Below are 17,031 nucleotides of genomic sequence, written 5' to 3'. Positions count from 1 at the left end.
TGTAATTGCCCAGGTAACGGTCAGCCGCAGCGACGGCTTCTGTCTAGACGTTCCGGTGTATTGTCTGGTGGGCTCTGCAGCATCGCTCTGGAAGGCATCGACCGGCCACACCCTCACAATTTGCACTCCAAGAAACTCCATCCTTACCGCGGGCCTCACAGATGAGTAAATAAGATGTGTGGTTATTCCCCACAATTTGGCTGGACTTGTACCGAAGGAGGGGATTTTTTCTGGTGATTATACAGCGGTTTGCGGGCCAGGGTGAGGGCGATGGTCTGATGAAGTCATGACTGCTAGCCCGGCCCAAGTCGTCAGCGCTGGGAAGGCTCGGCTAGACGGAGAAAAGCGCTGGAGCTCGCATCCTGTTGCGCCAATATTTACTGTTGCCGAAACTGACCTTCTCGGGACTCTTCCGTCTGGGACTCTTCTGTCTGCGTCGGTTTCCAGCAGAGCGCACTGAGAAAGCTGTCTCATTCTTCCAGTGGGGCCTTTTCCATAGTCCCATCTTGACTCTTCACGGTTTCTTGTTGGTGGGAGCGTCTGTCCCTACGCTGCCTTTTGTCTCCTAAGAGTTATGAAGAAGAAGTTTGGTCCTTAATCAAAACAAAGGCACGGCTCTGCCCCCAGGAACCTCTCCTGGGCCCCACCTGTAGGCTCCAGGCATGGGTACACAGACCCAGGCTTCCTGGACCACGCAGCCACAGTCCATGTTCCTGCGGACAGTCATCCTTAGGCGGACCCCAGTTCGGTCATCCAGGGAGAGAATTTTTCTGGTCCCTCAGCAGCGGGAAGGCTGCTCTGCTGGGTGGCCTGGACGTCCATGTGTCATTCCATCACTCAGAGATGTTTACCTTGTATGTGCCCAGCACTGTGCTCGCAGCAGGGCACGGCAGGGGACGGGACAGGCCAGGTCTCAGGCTTTGAGGAACTTACATGCCATCGGAACTTGTCAGTGAACAAGTAAACAAACACAATGACCTCACAAGCTGGTTAGGGCCCTGAGAAAACGGTGCCTCCTTCCTGTGAGAGACAGAGTTTGCCAGGCAAGAAGCTGTTGATGGCGAGCATGAAGGGAAACCACGGGTGGTGGTCACCTCTCACCTCTGCGTGTGGCAGACGGGAGTGTTGCTTAAACCACAGCGGTTAGGAGCTCAGGCTCTGGAATCAGGTAGGATCTTACTCATCTTCTGACTTTGGACAAGTTAACCCCCGTGCATCAGTTTCTTCATCAGGGACATGGGAAGATTAAACCTGCCTTGTCAGTTTCAAGTGGAGATGACCTGAGGTGCTAGATGGAAGCAGGTGTGGCCCCGTCCTGACCGTCCTGGCTGGTCCCTGATGAAAGCTAGTCTGTTCTCTTCGGTGATGGAGTAAAATTAAGTCATGGTAGAGGATTCACAGAATGGTCTCTGCGCTCTTGAATACCCACTTCTGACTTGGTTCCTGTCCGGTGGGCTGGGGGGGGTGTGTGGGGGTCAGATCTAGTTTCCTGGGTTGGCTCGGTAGGTCCTGGTTACTGTGGGTTTCTTCTCACCATGCCCCATGTGCTCTTGGCTCACCCTGTTGGAAGAGTGTGTCTGTAATACGAAGGGGAGCTCGTGGTTTCAGGGCAGAGTCAGTGAGGGGGTAGGACTGAGATGTAGATCAGCTAGATGATGTGGTAGGTGGGGGCTGGTTTTAGGTTTGTGCCCTGTCATGGTCGGGGTCATGGTCACGCTGCCTTGTCTCTCAGAGGTGCTTGGTTCTGTAGGGCAGTCAGTCAGGGTAGGGGCTGAATGGAGAGCTGGCGATGCCAAGGGGCTGGTGGCCACCAGCTAGGTCGAGCTCTTCATCAACTGGTAAGCCAACAGACCTCAGGAAGGGAAGTGACTTGCCCAAACCCACAGTGACTGGTTTGTGGGGGCTTACGTCACACCTGATAGAGCCCCCTGGGGAAGGGTGTGAGAGGGCTGGTGGTCAGAGCTATGATGGGATAAAATAAAGGTCCCAAACCTCTACGTTAGGACCCTAAAGTGCGAGTGGGCTTGGTGAATTTGTTTGCGACACTTTCAAGCCACAGGATTTCGCATTTTTTAAAAACCTGGATTTTTGGCATCTGTTGGAAAATTCAGATCTGGCAAAATTGAGCTTGTGTCCTGAAGTGGCAAAGCCAGACTGGATTGAGGAGGGACTGCCTCTTGTAGCCCGGACAGGTCCCGCCCACTGTCTGTGATGTTCTACAAAGTGTGGCCAGTTTGGGACACGTGGGGCAAAAAAGGGAAAGAAATTGGTCTTCCTTTCATTTTCTTTTTTTCCCCTAGGGTTTGTTTTTCTGACCTGTGTGTCCCTGTACAAGACAACTCCTCTTATAAAATAAGTGAAGAAATAAATTTGTGTTGAGTGAATGAACTCTAACTGATCGCTTATTTGGGATCAGAAGCCGAGTTCAAATCCGTACTTCTTCCAAGCAGCTGAGTGACTTTGAACAAATTAATAACCTTTGTGTTTTGTCTTTTGTGAGTGGGGTGGGAAGCATCACTGTTGTTTTACTTATTTATTTGAATATATTGTACATTTTCGTGTTTCAAAATCAAAGGTGCAAACAGGTTTGCAGAGAAGAGTCTTCCCTGTGTCCCTGTCACTCAGCTCTTTTCCTTGGGGGAAACAGGTTTTCTCAATTTCTGGCTTGTCTTTCCAGAGATACTTTATGCAGTGCAATGAAATATATAAATGCTCTTTTCATCTTCTTTTACTTAGATGGTAGCATAATATACACACGATTCTGTGTTTAGCACACTTTCATTTGGACGGGAAATGAAATGAAATGAAAACTACAGCCCGTAGTTTTCCCATTCGTTCTTCAAGCTACGTGGGATTCTAGCGTGTGGGACACCCAGGTTTCCATAGCCAGGCCTCTGTTGCTGGGCATCTGCGTTATTTCCCATCTGCCACAGTTGTAAAGAAGGTGGTGGTAAAAACCCTGGTTATGTAAGTCACTTGACACACCTAGAGTAAAATTTCTGGAAGTAGAATTGCTAGGTCAGAGAGCATAGCCTTTGTCCTTATGGTAGATCTTGTCAGATTTCCATTCCTAGCAGCTGCCCCACACTGTTCTCCTTGCAGCAGTGTGTGGCAGTGCCTGTTACCCCATATCCAAGTCATAGGTCATCTCCTGGAACCCGCGAGGGTTTTGTGAACACAGTGTGTTATGAAAATTATTAACACTAGCCATGATTATAAGGGAGGGGCCTTGGATTGGCCACATGAGATCTAGGTTATTTCATGGAGATGCGCACACCACTCTTTTGAAGATGAGGAAGCTTTTTTTTTTTTTTAAGATTTTATTTATTTATTTAATAGAGAGCACAAGCAGGGGGAGCAGCAGAGGGAGAAGGAGAAGCTGGCACCCCGCTGAGCAGGGAGCCCCATGCGGGGCTCAATTCCAGGACCTCAGGATCGTGACCTGAGCTGAAGGCAGACGCTTAACTGACTGAGCCACCCAGACGCCCCTGAAGATGAGGAAACTGAGTCATTTACTCAGGTCACCCAGATAATCAATTGCAGAGGTTGGATTCAAGCCCAGATTTCTTAGATTTCAATACCAGGATATTTCATATGGTAAAGCCTTGTGTAATTTTGGGTGCTGGTATTCTCAGCTGACAGGTACGTACAGTTCCCGAGTCTCCCAGCAGTAGTGCCTCTCATGGTGGCTGGTTCATTTGCTCATTCTTCAAGTGTCTGCAGAATTCCTACACTGTACCAAGTGCCTGGGAACAGGATAGACAGAGTCCTTGCTTTTATGGACCTCACAAAAATAATAACTAATTCTGTAGTCCTTTACTGGGTGACAGGACAACAAAGGGGGTGAGGAGGGTGTTCTCTGGGGTCATGTGACCTAAGCTAGAGTGAGGGGAAAGAGAGCTCTCTGAGCAAGTAAAAGACAGGTGATAAAGGGTCTGTGGGTTTGAGCCTGGAGAAGTGGATGGGAAGTATTTCACACGGCATCGTATATGCAAAGGTCCTGAGGCAGGGAAGAACAGGTCGTGTTGGAGGAAATGAAAGAAGACCGATGAGCTGGGGTGCAGAGTGGCAGGAGGTGAGGTTATGAGGATGGGGTTTAGGGATTTATTCTGAGAGCTGTGGGATGCTTCGAAGGCATGGGAGCAACAAAGTGACATGGGTATCAAGGGCCCTGGGTCGTGAGTTTCTTGCCATAAGCTATATGATCTTAGACAAGGTAAACATTGGGCACATCCATTTCCTTCTCTGTTAGGTGGGGATGGTCACAGTACATGGAGCCTTTCAAACATTCAGCTGTTACATACAGTATAAAGTAAGCAATTCATTTAGACTCCGCGCACATGAGCGCACGTGTAATATACATGCGTCCCCAAGATGTGACGCACTCTAATACTTTCTGTCCTCATCTGTTAAAGGTTTTGGCCGAGACCCCCTAAGTTCATGTTGGAACCACTGAGAGAATATGTCAAGTGTGTGTTTCACAGCGGGCCCTTGGTAAGTGGAGCTGTCACTCTCCTCACCCGCGTTACCATCGAGATGGCTCTGGCGGCGACCAGAGCAGACTGGGCAAATCTTGACGGTGCTGAAGGACACTGGCCCTTTCGTGTCTGTGTTCAGGTCCCAGGGAAGGAGCTGCACCCGGGGTCTCCTGACTGCGGGAGCTCCTGAGGGGGAAGTGTAAATTCGGCCTTCTCAACAGTTTCCCTGGGAACTGGCCTCTCCTTGTTTTCTGGGCCTTCCCATCGACTGTGTTTTCTCAGTTTTCTTTGACTTCTTTGTTATTTACCCTCAGAATGGCTTTTTCCTGGAAGCCTCAGAGTCATTATAAGCCACTCACTTCTTTATTTTAAGTTGGGCCATGGTTCTACTTCCCCTTTCAGAGTGTAACGTTGGAGCCTGAGTGGAACTGATTTGCATTTTCTACTAAGTACATTGCCGTCCTCGGCCCTCTGGGCTGGCCTGCAGGCCTGTGCCCTGCTCCCCGGGCCGAGGCCGCTGGGAGGAGAACGTGAGACACCACTGGTTTTTTGTTTCTGTTTTTTTTTTGTTTGTTTGTTTTTGGTTTTTGTTTGTTTGTTTCCCCTCCAAGAAACCGGTCTTGGTCTTGGATCCCGTGTGTGGAGGTTTTCAAAGAAATCCCTGTGCAGTGAGCCTGGGGAGCAAGGCCAGTGAGGGGAACCGCCACAGCCCTTCATGTGTCCGGGACCCCAGCTTTCTAGATAACATAAGCACCCACCACTTCACCATTTACATCCTTTTAGAAGCACATGTCTCTAAATGTTAACTGGTCCTTCACAGGAGAACAGCCACCGAAACACTGGTTTCTTTAACTCTGACACGTTAGGCAAGGAAATTTTTGTGATGATGATGATGATGATGGTGTTGGTGGTGGTTGTGGCCAAATTGTGTGCCCCCCCCGCACCCCCCTCCGCCGCCGCTTTGTATGTTCAGAACCTAGCTCCTGGTCCCTTCAAATGTGACTGTATCTGGAAGTAGGGCTTTTAAAGAGGTGATGAGGGGCGCCTGCGTGGTTCAGTCAGTTAAGCGTCTGTCTTCAGCTCAGGTCATGATCTGAGGGTCCTGGGATTGAATCCCCGCATCAGGCTCCCCTGCTCAGTGAGGAGTCTGCTTCTCCCTCTCCCTCTGCCATTCTACCCCCCCCACCCCCCACCCCGCTGGCCTGTGCTCTCTGGCTCTACCTCTCTGTCAAATGAATAAATAAATATATAAATAAAGTCTTAAAAAAATAAAAATAAAGAGGTGATAAAGTTAAAGTGAGCCTCTTAGGTGAGCCCTAATCCAGCCCGACTGGTGTGCATATATGAAAAGGAAATTTGGACACACACACGCAGAGATGGACGTACATAGAGGGAGGGCCCTGCGAGGACACAGAGGGAAGGTGGTGATCTGTAAGCCAAGGAGGAGGGCCTTAGCAGAAGCCAACTCTGCCGACACCTGGATCTTGAGCTTCTGGCTTCCAGATCTATGAGGAAATTCATTTCTGTTGTTTATGTCATGCAGTCTGCGGTCTTTGGTTGCAACAGCCTGAGCGGGTTATCACCGTGGTGGTGGCGGGGTAACAAAAATAAAAAGAATAGGTGGCATTTATCAAGCACTTGCTGTATACTGGGACTGTTCTAAGCCTTACTTGAGTCATCTCTTTCACCCCTCGTACCAATCCTAAGTCACCTGCCAGGTCACACAGTAAGTGATGACACCTAGCCCGGCTCTGGCACCTTTGCTCAGAACCTTCACTGCACCCACTTGTCACCCCTAATAGTTCCTGGATCCCTGCCAGGTTACTTCACAGCTCCTCTTTCTCGTCGCCACAGGTCTCCAAAGTAACTCTTCCTGTTCCCCCTTTTCTGGATGTCGAGACTGCAGTCAGAGTGGTCCCAGGCCGCACCGTGAATATATTCATTTCTCGCGGCTGCAATAAGAAATTACCACAACCTTGGTGGTTTAAAACAGGATCAAGGCGTTCTGTTGTAATTCCGGAGGTCCGAAGTCCAGAAGTAAGGGGTCCCTGGGCTGTGCTTCCTCCGGGGGGCTCTGTGGGAGAATCTGCATCGTTCCTTTCCAGCTGCTGCCTGTGGCTGCTGGCGTCTTTTGCCCGCGTGTTGTAAGGATACATGTGATGGCATTTGTGGCCCACCTGGCAAATCCAGGGTGAGCTCCTTCTCTCATGATCTTTAATGGAATCACGTCATTTATCATCTAATGTAATATTCAGAGCTCCCGGGGAATGAGAAGTGAGTATATCTCTGGGGCAGCAGGCTTCCTGCCTGTCACCGTTAGTGAGCAGCAGAATGTTCCTCGATGCCAGGGCTTGCCTGATTCCAGAGCCACTCGTGGCCATCATCCTTGGAAGCTACGGCCACGAGACCTGCCAGCTCCCTTTCTGCCCCGCTGTTTCTGGCTAGAGCGGCAGTGGGTGTTAGAGGCATGGGGTCCCCGAAACTGGTGGATATGTTCATTCTTTGTAGGAACAAAAAACTGGAAGCCACCAAAATGAGGATTGGTTACGTCAAGTGTGGTATCCCCCCAAAAGGAATAAAGGAACCATTAAAAATAATGAAGTAGGTTAGTATGTGGTGATACGGGAAGATAGCCATGATGTCTTAAGAGGAAAGAACAGATTACCCATTTTTATTCAGATAGTGTGTAGACACGTGTGTATGGCGTTAAAAATTACATTAAAATAAAGTCGCTTCCTCAGCCACATTGGCCACGTCAGAAGTGATCATTGGCCACGTGGCTAGTAGCTACACCTTGGACCGCACAGATCTAGAACATGTCCGTCCTTTCGGCAAGTTCTGGGCAGGGAGCTTCTTGACACTAAGTGTCCAGAGTAAGGCCTTTTTCACTTTGTATGTTATAGATTTATGTGCATGTTTACTTTTTTTACGATAAGTAAGTAGATGTGCTGTTATCAGAAAAATAAGAACACGGGGGGCTTCCAAGGTAGCATCCTCTTTCTTAAGCAGGTGGAGGTTTATCATTGTTTACGACGCATGTATTTGCATGTGTGTATAAATTCCTTTTTACGTATATTACATAATGAAAATATTTTAACATATATACGGGAAAAAAGAAGAATGTTCTGGCAGGACAGGCTTGAGGTTGGAGGACTTGGGGTCAGATCTGGTTCCCCACCCTAACTGCCTCCCAGCTGTGGCCAAATCACGTAGCCTCAGTTTCCTGACCTGACAGGATCCCTTCTCGACCTGCCGTGCAGGGTTAGGGTAAGATTTACGAGTGTGGCGATGTGTGGAAACACACTGAAACTGAGGGACGGCCACCTGGAGGTGAAGGTTCAGTAAAGAAGTGCGTTGCCGGAGGTGTGAGGGGGCACGGCCTCGGCTCTGTGACCACGATGGCAGCTTGGAGGCCTTGCGTCCTCCTGAGCAGAGTGTTTTCCAGATGTCAGTAAGGTTACCAGAAACGGGGCAATGTTGCTGTATTTCCACTGCTGTCATTGCTTGGAAATGTAGAATAACAAGTTATCTTATTTATTTAACAAGCACTTACATAGCTGTTTGCCACGACCTATCCTCTCTAAGTGTTTTACGAACACTACTCATTTTATCCTCCTACAATGCTGAGGTAGTCACCCTTAGGGTGCTCATTTCGTGCAGAAGGATGTCAAGGCTCAGAGAGGTCAAGTGACTTACAAAGGTCACGGAGCTGGGGAGGAATGGAGTGTCTAACTAAGGCAGTCCACACTTTCTCTTTTCTTCCCTTCTCCTCACGGCTCCTCTGGCTCCTGTCAGATGTGGTCCTAGAGTTCCTTACGTCCGTTTATCTGTCTCAGGCACATGAGATTTAAACAGAAATGAAATCTCATGAGTAGGTGTTCTTGACTGACGTGGTAGTTTCTGGTTCCTGGCTGAGTGTGGTAGCATGACAAAATGGGAACAGGCTATGGAGTTAGGTCAGTCTGGACACCAGTAAGCAATCCTGTCACCTGGCTTTGTGACTTCTGGCAGATTACTCGGATCTTGAAGTGGGGTTCTGTGAGGGTGGTAAGTTCACCTGCTGAGACAGTGCTTGGCACCACGACAGTCAGGCCGTCGGTGCCTCATGTGTTCCTATCCTTCCTTCATCTGTGTCTTGGGCAGGGAGCTTAGGCTTGAGGATACGGAGACGAGGAAGGGCCGGTGCCTCTTTAAGGAGGTTATGGAACAGCCTAGATGGGACCTGGGGAACTTTCTAGATCTGTAGCTGGGGAACCTGAGTTCTAGCCAGTGCCAGCTCTCCTATCTCAGAGACACCGGACAAGTTGCTCTGGTCCTCTGGGCTTCACTTTGGCCATCTGCACACAGGGCTCTGTCTTGTCATTTTCTGATCTGTCATGGTTAGGTCAGGACCAGTCTGTGCCTGAGGGGCCAGCGCAGTGGTAGCAGGTGGATACGGTGGGTGGGGCACAGCACCCGCTTTTCCCTTCAGGCTGCTCCTGTCCATGCTTGGGGAGGCCTCCTGACTCTCTCCCGAAGCAGGAATGGTGCAAAAAAGGCAGCTTCCCACAGTCTTCAGCCAGTCGGGGTCTGCGGGTGGCAGATGTCACAGGTGACAACAGAGTTGGCGGCAGCTGCCTGTTGTGTGTCACTCTGCAGCTGGTGACAGGGTGTGGGGGCTGCGCTTATTATTCTTAGGGCTGAAAATTATTCTTATTTAAAAGGGGCCTCAGGTGGATGGGGCTACCCGCCCATGTGCCTTGGTGGATACGTACACAGCCTGGAGCGCGAGGCCTGGGGGCTGCCGACCGAGCAGTGGAGGGGAAAGGAGCCAGCCCCACAGTCCTCTGTGTCGCACAGCTTCCTGGGGATGTGGCTGTTGCAGCAGGGAGCCAGGAAATAAACACGTGGACGGCCCATTCAACTCACCTTTCTATTTCCCTGTAGCAGTGCCCTGAGTGGGAGGCTGCTCGGTCACCTCAAGTCTCAGGTCCTTGTAAAAGGAGTTAATATCCTGTAATTACACCAATGTATTGCACTTAGCAGGCCCGTTTAAAGAAGGGCAGCAAAATGGATCCTCTTTCAACAGTGGGACCTTTACTGGGCAAATGAAATCCCAAAGCCAGCCGGTAGAAGGCTTCTGAAGGGGCTTCATGGTTTTATTTCTTCTTTGCCTTGTCTGATGATTTGCAAAGATCTTTCCAAATTCCAGTGGCACTTGTGTAGTCGTTGAGACTTGGAAATGGAGCAGGCCTATTTTGATTTCTGCGGTACGTACTGATAATACTGATAGATTTTAGTCGCTGTGGGTTCATCCTGAGAAGCAGGTGGAGGGACTGATCGAGTCCCACATCGGACTCCTTGCTCCATGGGGAGCCTGCTTCTCCCTCTGCCTGCTGGGCTCTTGCTTTCTCTCCTTCAAATAAATACAACCTTAAGATTAAAAAAAAAAAAAATCTGAGACTGAAATGTTAGGAGCAGAGGTGCCGAAGAAAACGTGCTTTGGGCGTGCCATTCTGCTGGGTACATCACACAATCTCATGTCTCCTCTCCTCAGTCCTGCGCGGGTGTCACTGCTCACAGCCTTGGACTCTTGGGCTCCACGTGCTCCAGGTCATGCAGCTGGGTGGGGCCTGGTTAAGACTCAAACCCGGATTCATTCCAAAGCCATTGCCATTAATCACAAAGTCATCAAGTTCTGGGAACTGCTCAGGGGACAGTATCCTTGAACCCAGCCCTGCAGGATAATATAGATCTAGATAAGGAGAGAAGAAAAGGAAGGGAATTCTGGGCAAGGGAAGCAGTAAAAACGGTCAGAAGCTAGGGAGAGGGAAGAAGCATGGCGTGGAACCCTGCCCACTGGTGGTGAGCTCTACCGGGCAGCGACCGTGTTGTCCAGAGCCACCACTGCATCCCTAGTACCTGGGTGAGTGGCTGGTGCATGATGTGTGGTCAGTAAATATTGCTTGACGATAGAGCCACCCTATGATCCAGCAGTCACACCACTGGATATTTAAAAAAAAAAAATACGGAAACGCTAATTCAGAGGGATACGTGCGTTCCTATATTTATAGCAGCATTATCTGCAGTAGCCAAAATATGGAAGCAGCCCAAGTGTCCACGGACTGATGAATGGATGAAGAGGACGTGGTGTATAAAGACAAGGCAATATTACTCAGCCATCAGAAAGAATGAAATCTTGCCGTTTGCAACATCATGGATGGAGCTAGAGTGTACTATGTTATGCTAAGTGAAATAAGTCCGCAGAAGAACAATACCATACGATTTCACTCATATGTGGAATTTAAGAAACAAAGCAAATGAGCAAAGGCAAAATAGAAAGGGAGGCAAATCAAGAAACGGACTCTTAACTATAGAGAACAAACAGGGTGACCGGAGGGGAGGTGGTGGGGGGTGGGGGGAACAGAGGCTGTGGGTTAGGGAGGACCCTTGTCATGAAGAGCCCCAGTGATGCGTGAAGGTATTGAATCACTGTGTCGTACACCTGAAACCAACACTGTATGTCACCTTTGCTGGAATTAAAATTTATAAAAAAAAAAATCAGGAAACAATAATTATTGTGTATATGGATACACAGACATTTGTGTTCTCAGTAGACCCTGAGCCTCTTGAGGGCAGGGACTATGTCTTAGAAATCTGGATGCTCCACAGCTCCCAGTGGTTAATCGATGACGAACACTCAGTAAATATGTTCTGATGGAATGAATGAGTGAATGGCAGGTAAGGGATGATGAGATGGGCCCGAGTGAGGAGGCACTGATGCTTCGGGAAATACTGCCCATGCAGTACACACGGGCTGGCATGCTCAGGGCAGATCATGGAAGGTCTTTAGTGCCAGGAGAAGGAGCTCCTGTGTTCTTTTTTTAAGGCGTTTTTTTTGTTTGTTTGTTTGTTTTGTTTTTTTTAAAGCCATCTCTTGGGACGCCTGGGTGGCTCAGTTGGTTAAGCGGCTGCCTTCCGCTCAGGTCATGATCCCAGAGTCCTGGGATCAAGTCCCACATCGGGCTCCTTGCTCAGCAGGGAGCCTGCTTCTCCCTCTGCCCTGCCTGCCACTCTATCTGCCTGTGCTCACTCTCGCTCTCTCTCTCTCTCTCTCTCTCTGACAAATAAATAAATAAAATCTTTAAAAAAAAATAAAATAAAAGCCATCTCTTAATGCACAGTGATGCGGGGTCTACAGAAACCCAGCCAGTGCCCAGACCTTGGTGTCAAGCACCAAGACCACCGTCAAGCACAGCGTAGAAATCACTTTTCTGTAGGATTGCCTTAACCTATGCCCGTTGTCACTGGCTTCCCACCTTGTGGTAAGCACAGTGTTATAGTCGAAAGGAGACCCGTGAAAAACCTGTGAATGGGAGCTTGTAGGGGATGGATGTTATTGCCGGGTGCTGGAGTCATTTTTAAAATGGTGTGGCTGGAAAATCCCTGCCAATCTCCTCTAAAATTATCTGCTCAACCTGGGACTTTTCAATAAAAAGCATCCTTTCTTTTCAGGTGTTGGCTAAATTTGTGGTTTTAAGAAATCCTGAGAACCGGAGGGCAGTCCTGGGAGAAGCCCTTCCCGGGGGCACTCGGAACCTTCTGGTCCAGAGGAGAAGGCGTTCCCCTCACCTGGACTTATGACCCGAGGCTTCGCTCCCAGTCTGCCCACTGAATTCCACAAGATGGGCTCCTTCCGCAGGCCCAGGCCGCGTTTCATGAGCTCCCCAGTGCTCAGCGATCTGCCCCGGTTCCAAGCAGCCCGGCAGGCTCTGCAGCTCAGCTCCAACTCGGCCTGGAACAGGTAACGGGGAGGGGACGATTGTCATGAAGTGGACGGTGGCCAAGGGCCAGAGCAGGGCCTGGGGACCGGCTTAGCTTCTGCTCCTTTGGAGAGCTCTGTTCCAGAAGGTCGTGATTGTACAGCTAGACAGCTGTTGAAGAAAGCACGTTTTCCTGTGGACGACGTGTCCGCTGCCTTCCCTTGTTTGAGCCCCTGGAGGCCTCTGGGCTACCAGAGTCAGTTAACCGGCCCAGGACAGTTGGGTTGGAATTGACGGCTTCTGTTCCTGCTCCTTAGTCAACCAACCCCAGACTATTCGCATACCCAGGGGTGGGCCCGAGTAAGGAACCTCAAGTCACCTGTTACCTCTCTGAGAAGGTAAGACATAAGCCAGATGAGTGGTATCATGAGCCACAGGTGCATGGGGAAGGAGATACTGGCTTTTATGCAGTGTCTGGCCGATGTTTTATACACCAAGCAATGAGTGGAGACAGAATCAACACCACGTTTTGCATCCCTCTGGGCTGCTGCTTTCGTATCTAGCCATTACTCTTTGGATGAGTTAAATGCTTCATGATTTTAACTGACCGAGCCTCCCAGGCACCCAGCATATCATTATTTTAAAGCATTACTGAATTCTTTGTACTTTGACTCATTCTGGATTTTCTCATGAATGCACAACTCTCGCAATGGGGCTGAAGATGGGGCTCTGACATGTTTCGCTGTGAATGGATCTGTGTTCTTAAAAAAAAAAAAAAAAAAGCCCTGGGATCCTTGATAAAGAAGAGATTGCGGTCTGCTGCTTGCTGACATATTGGGCTGGTGCCGCAGAGCCTGTGGAGTCAAGACTTAGCTGTGGCCCTGCCAGGGACTAACCCACCGATACCTCCGCACCTCCCAGGAGGGGAATGGAAGGGGCAAGAGAGGCTAGCCTCAGTGAGACTCTTCCAAGGTAACCCTATCAAAAAGGCAAGGAAAAAGCAGTTCATATCAGCCCCAGGCACACAGGCTGCTCTGCGAGGACAGGGACCTCCTAAGTGAAGGAATCCCAGGCACTCTTGGCATCCGCTTGCGCCATTTTGGATTCCTCCAGGCCCAGCATCCTGAGAGCACATCCCAGCATCTATCCTTCGTGAGGGCTGCTTGCCAGAAGGGCGGCCGATGGGGCCAGTGAGGAAGACTGGCTTGCCTTTGAGAAACTTGGGGGGCAAGGTCTGCTTTTGGATCTTCTTGGTCTCACTCTTCCTGTCTCTCCAATGACCCGGGGAAGGAAATAATGGATTTCCAGGGATGGAAAATGGGGCCATGTTTGTGCCATGGGTTCCCTGGCCCTTGCACCTGCCTTTAGCCCTGAGCTGTTGATTGAGGCTGCCCTAGGCAGGCAGATCCTTTAACGAGGGCTCATTTCTGTTTCCCCCATAGCGTTCAGACTGCCGTGATCAATGTCTTCAAAGGAGGTGGCTTGCAAAGCAACGAGCTCTATGCACTGAATGAAAACATCAGGTACGTGGATGGCTAGGTCAGGGGCCATTTTCCACCTGTGGGCCTGAGGTTCCCCTCTGTGGGCCTGAGCTGGGGCAGTGGGGGCTGTCCGACTGGCAGCCTTAGCTTAAAGTTTTTATCTGCTTGGTTCTTAATGCTTCTGTCAACTTTTACTGGCTCATAGGGCTACTAAGCTCCAAGACCCTTATCTGTCTAGATAATAATGATCCATGGCGGGTTCATCCATTTATTCCTGTGTGGGGCACGGTGGGGGCAACCAGGGGGTGGAGGGTTGACATATGGCAGATGTCACATATGTCACATCTGTACATATGGATTGTGCCCTGCTTAACCATTAGGTGCCATATTGGGCAAGATGGCCTCATGGTTGAAACCAGACTGCTTGGGATTCTGTTGCCCTTGTGGCTTTTACTAACTTAAGTTTCTTACCAACTTCTTTGTTCCTCAGTTTCCTCTTACATGAAGTATGGATGGGAAATGTGCCTACTTCCATAGGATTCTTGTAAAGATTTAAATTGAGTTATTGTATAAATGACCTGTTAGGACAGGGTCGGAGCTCTTGAAGTACTGGGGGCTCTTATGACTGTGCGTGTTGTGGTGGTCATTAGGGTTAAGTTTTGGCGATACAACCCTCAATAAGATGTGGTCCTTGAGGGGTTTCTTATCTTCCAGAATCTTCTCAGTAGTGTCAGCTTTTCATAAATTTATTCACTCCTTCAACAAATATTTGAGTGCTGCTTATTGGCCAGGCACTGGAGAGACAGCACTGAGCAAAGACCGAGGTGGACCCTGCTGTCCTGTGATTTCAGTATTCAGTCAGGGGGACCATCACTGGTCAACTAATTATACCTATAAAATGTAAAAGTGCTATTGTGACAGCTGCTGTGAGGAAAGTACATCTGTATGACTCCCATCTTGCCGAGGCCAGGAGTGATGTCCTGCTTGTGCCATCTTCTGGAGGACCAGTGGGAATTCAACAGGTGAAACTGCAGGTGCAAAGGTCCTGTGGTGGCAGTGAGCCAGAAACCAAGAAAAGGCCTACGAGCAGAGACTGCCCAAGGTTTGGGGGTGGTATGGTCAGGTTTGTGTTTTGGTGAAATGAGGACAGAGAGAGGCAGGCACAGCCCAGAGCGCCAGAATCTCCTGGGGAAGGGGGTTGCGCATTAGGCCTTTTAATGTCCTAGTGTTCTTGCTTGTCTGGTGTGTTAAGTGCAAAACATCAAGGCTAAAGACCCAGCCCTGGAGTGGGCGGGACAATCAACACGGCCATTATTTGGGTCCTGTTTACATTTAGTGAAGATGTGTGTTTTAAGGGTCAGTGAGGTGTTTTAAGAGCTCTGCTTTCATTAAAACCTTTGGGGATCAGAAGTAAACTAAGGTGTGTTGAATTTCTACCCAGGAGCTTGAATTTCACATAGTAATTACACAAATAGGGAAGAGACAATAGAGCTTGTCTAGCCCAAGGCCTCCTTTTACAGAGAAGGAAACAGGCCCCAAGAAGTCAAGTGACGGGGCAAAGCAGGGTCAGCCAACCCCTGGGTTGCAGGAACTCTATTTTACTCCAAGAACTAAGATCCTGGCCTCCCCAGGAGGGTTCTTTAGCTCACAGTGGAAGTATAAATAAATAAAACAGTGACTCAGGAACGTGCTAATTGTTCCTCACTTCGGGAGACTGATCCTGAAATTGTACTTAAAATCTTTGTGGGCAGCGAGGAAAAGTACTGGCCCCGGAAGATTCCACCAGACCTTTTATCCCTGGGGAGTTGTTGCTAACTGAGAAGCCAGCAGGTGCCCAGCGCGTCTTCTGAATGTGGGAGGCTGGCTGGATGCACAGAGGTGAGAGTTGTCCCTATGTTGAAAGGGGATTGTGGATCGCCCTGGTAGGACATGGGGTGGGTGACATGTCAGCCTCTTTCTCAACCGGAAATTAAGACTTTTATGTGAAATTTCCTGGCTTTTAAGTGTTAATAAACAATCCAAATTTCCCCCAAACATTAGTACAGGTCAAACAAAACATATCTGTGGGCTGAATGGGACAGAGGCTGTGTGTTGACTCGAGGAGCCCCAGCGTGCGTGAAGGCCATGCTGATGAGGGCTGGGCTAGCACCAAGGTCACATGATGGGGGAAGGGAGCTCATCTGGAAAAGCACGGAGCACCTCTCACCTCCATCTGCCTACTCGACCCTCCTTACAGCCGTGTGAGGTAACTATTGTTCTTGTAGTTTATCCATAAACGTGTGGATAAGGAAAATAAAATAACTCTCATCCAAGGTCCCCCAGCTATGGAAAGGGCGGAGTCGGGACTTGAACCCCTGTCTCAGACACCTGTGTTCATCTGCTCAGGCTGCTGTAACCAGTGCCACAGGCGGGGTGGCTTCTACCATAGACATTTACTTCTCGCCGGTCTGGAAGCTGGGAAGTCTGAGGTCAACGTGCCCTCAGATTCGGTTCCTGCTGAGAGCCCAGGTCCTGGCAGCTCGCTCACTGTGTCCTCCCAGGGCCTCCTCCCCTTTGTGTTCAGCAAGCTTTCCCGTTTCGTCTTCTAAGGTCACTAATCCCATCTCGAGGGTCACACCCTTATGATCTCATGGAAACCAGATGACCTTTCAGAGGCCCCATCTCCAAGTACCAGCACAGGGAGAGGGGGGACTTCAACACAGGAGCTTGGCAGGGACACAGGTCAGCCCGGAGCAACACCTATGTTCTCAGTACCGCCTCCTAGAGTCGGAGGTTTCAGACTGGAAGAAAGTTTAAACGGATGGTCTTGGTCTTCTGCTTTCCTTTCACGAGGCCCCTGAGACCCTGTCTTTCATCATGTGCTGTGATTCTTAACCCCCGTCTGAGAAGCACGACCACCCCCCCCACCACCACCACTATTCCCTTCCATTGTTGGGTCTGGGGGCTGGGGGGCAGGGCTGGCTGTTCTTTCCTGCGTTTTGAGCAGTTTTCCGGCCGGTGAGAAGTGTGCGTGGCTGGGGCTTGAGGCTGATTGCCCAGATGTGACGTGAGCCCGGAAGATATCAAAGCTATCAAAAACCAGACTTTCAGCTGCCGACATTCTTGGCCTTCTCCAGGAGAGTGGTTAGGTTGGAGATGGGTTTTCACATCACAGACGCTCAGAGCCTGACTGGGAACGTGCTGGGCATGCCAGGCATTGGTGTGACCCGGTCCCCAGGGGAGTCAGGTGAGCCGGCCCGCATGCGTGCCCACATCTGCAGGTGCCTGCATGGGAATGAACACAGCTGCTCCTCATTTCAGCAATTAAAATGCCAGAACGGCCCTGCTGCT

At 49.8% G+C, this 17,031-nt stretch overlaps 1 protein-coding gene across 2 annotated transcripts in view; it reads left to right on the top strand.

Moving 5' to 3' along the window:
• LOC111149991 (proline rich 5 like) overlaps window positions 1–17,031 on the top strand; it is a 69,553-nt gene that overhangs the window by 7,542 nt on the left and 44,980 nt on the right. Inside the window, exons 2-4 of one of the 2 annotated variants that reach the window (XM_022507291.1) lie at window positions 4,416–4,494; window positions 11,973–12,261; window positions 13,663–13,743. In XM_022507291.1, the coding sequence (XP_022362999.1) occupies window positions 12,098–12,261; window positions 13,663–13,743 (245 nt within the window). In that variant the 5' untranslated portion in view covers window positions 4,416–4,494; window positions 11,973–12,097. The remainder of the gene's footprint in view (window positions 1–4,415; window positions 4,495–11,972; window positions 12,262–13,662; window positions 13,744–17,031) is intronic. The other variant, XM_022507290.1, reaches the window with a different exon arrangement.

Source organism: Enhydra lutris, unplaced genomic scaffold (genome assembly GCF_002288905.1).
Source record: "Enhydra lutris kenyoni isolate GAN:26980312 unplaced genomic scaffold, ASM228890v2 scaffoldscaffold22, whole genome shotgun sequence".
Lineage (NCBI taxonomy): Eukaryota > Metazoa > Chordata > Mammalia > Carnivora > Mustelidae > Enhydra > Enhydra lutris.
This window is presented reverse-complemented; position numbering and strand designations above follow the sequence as displayed.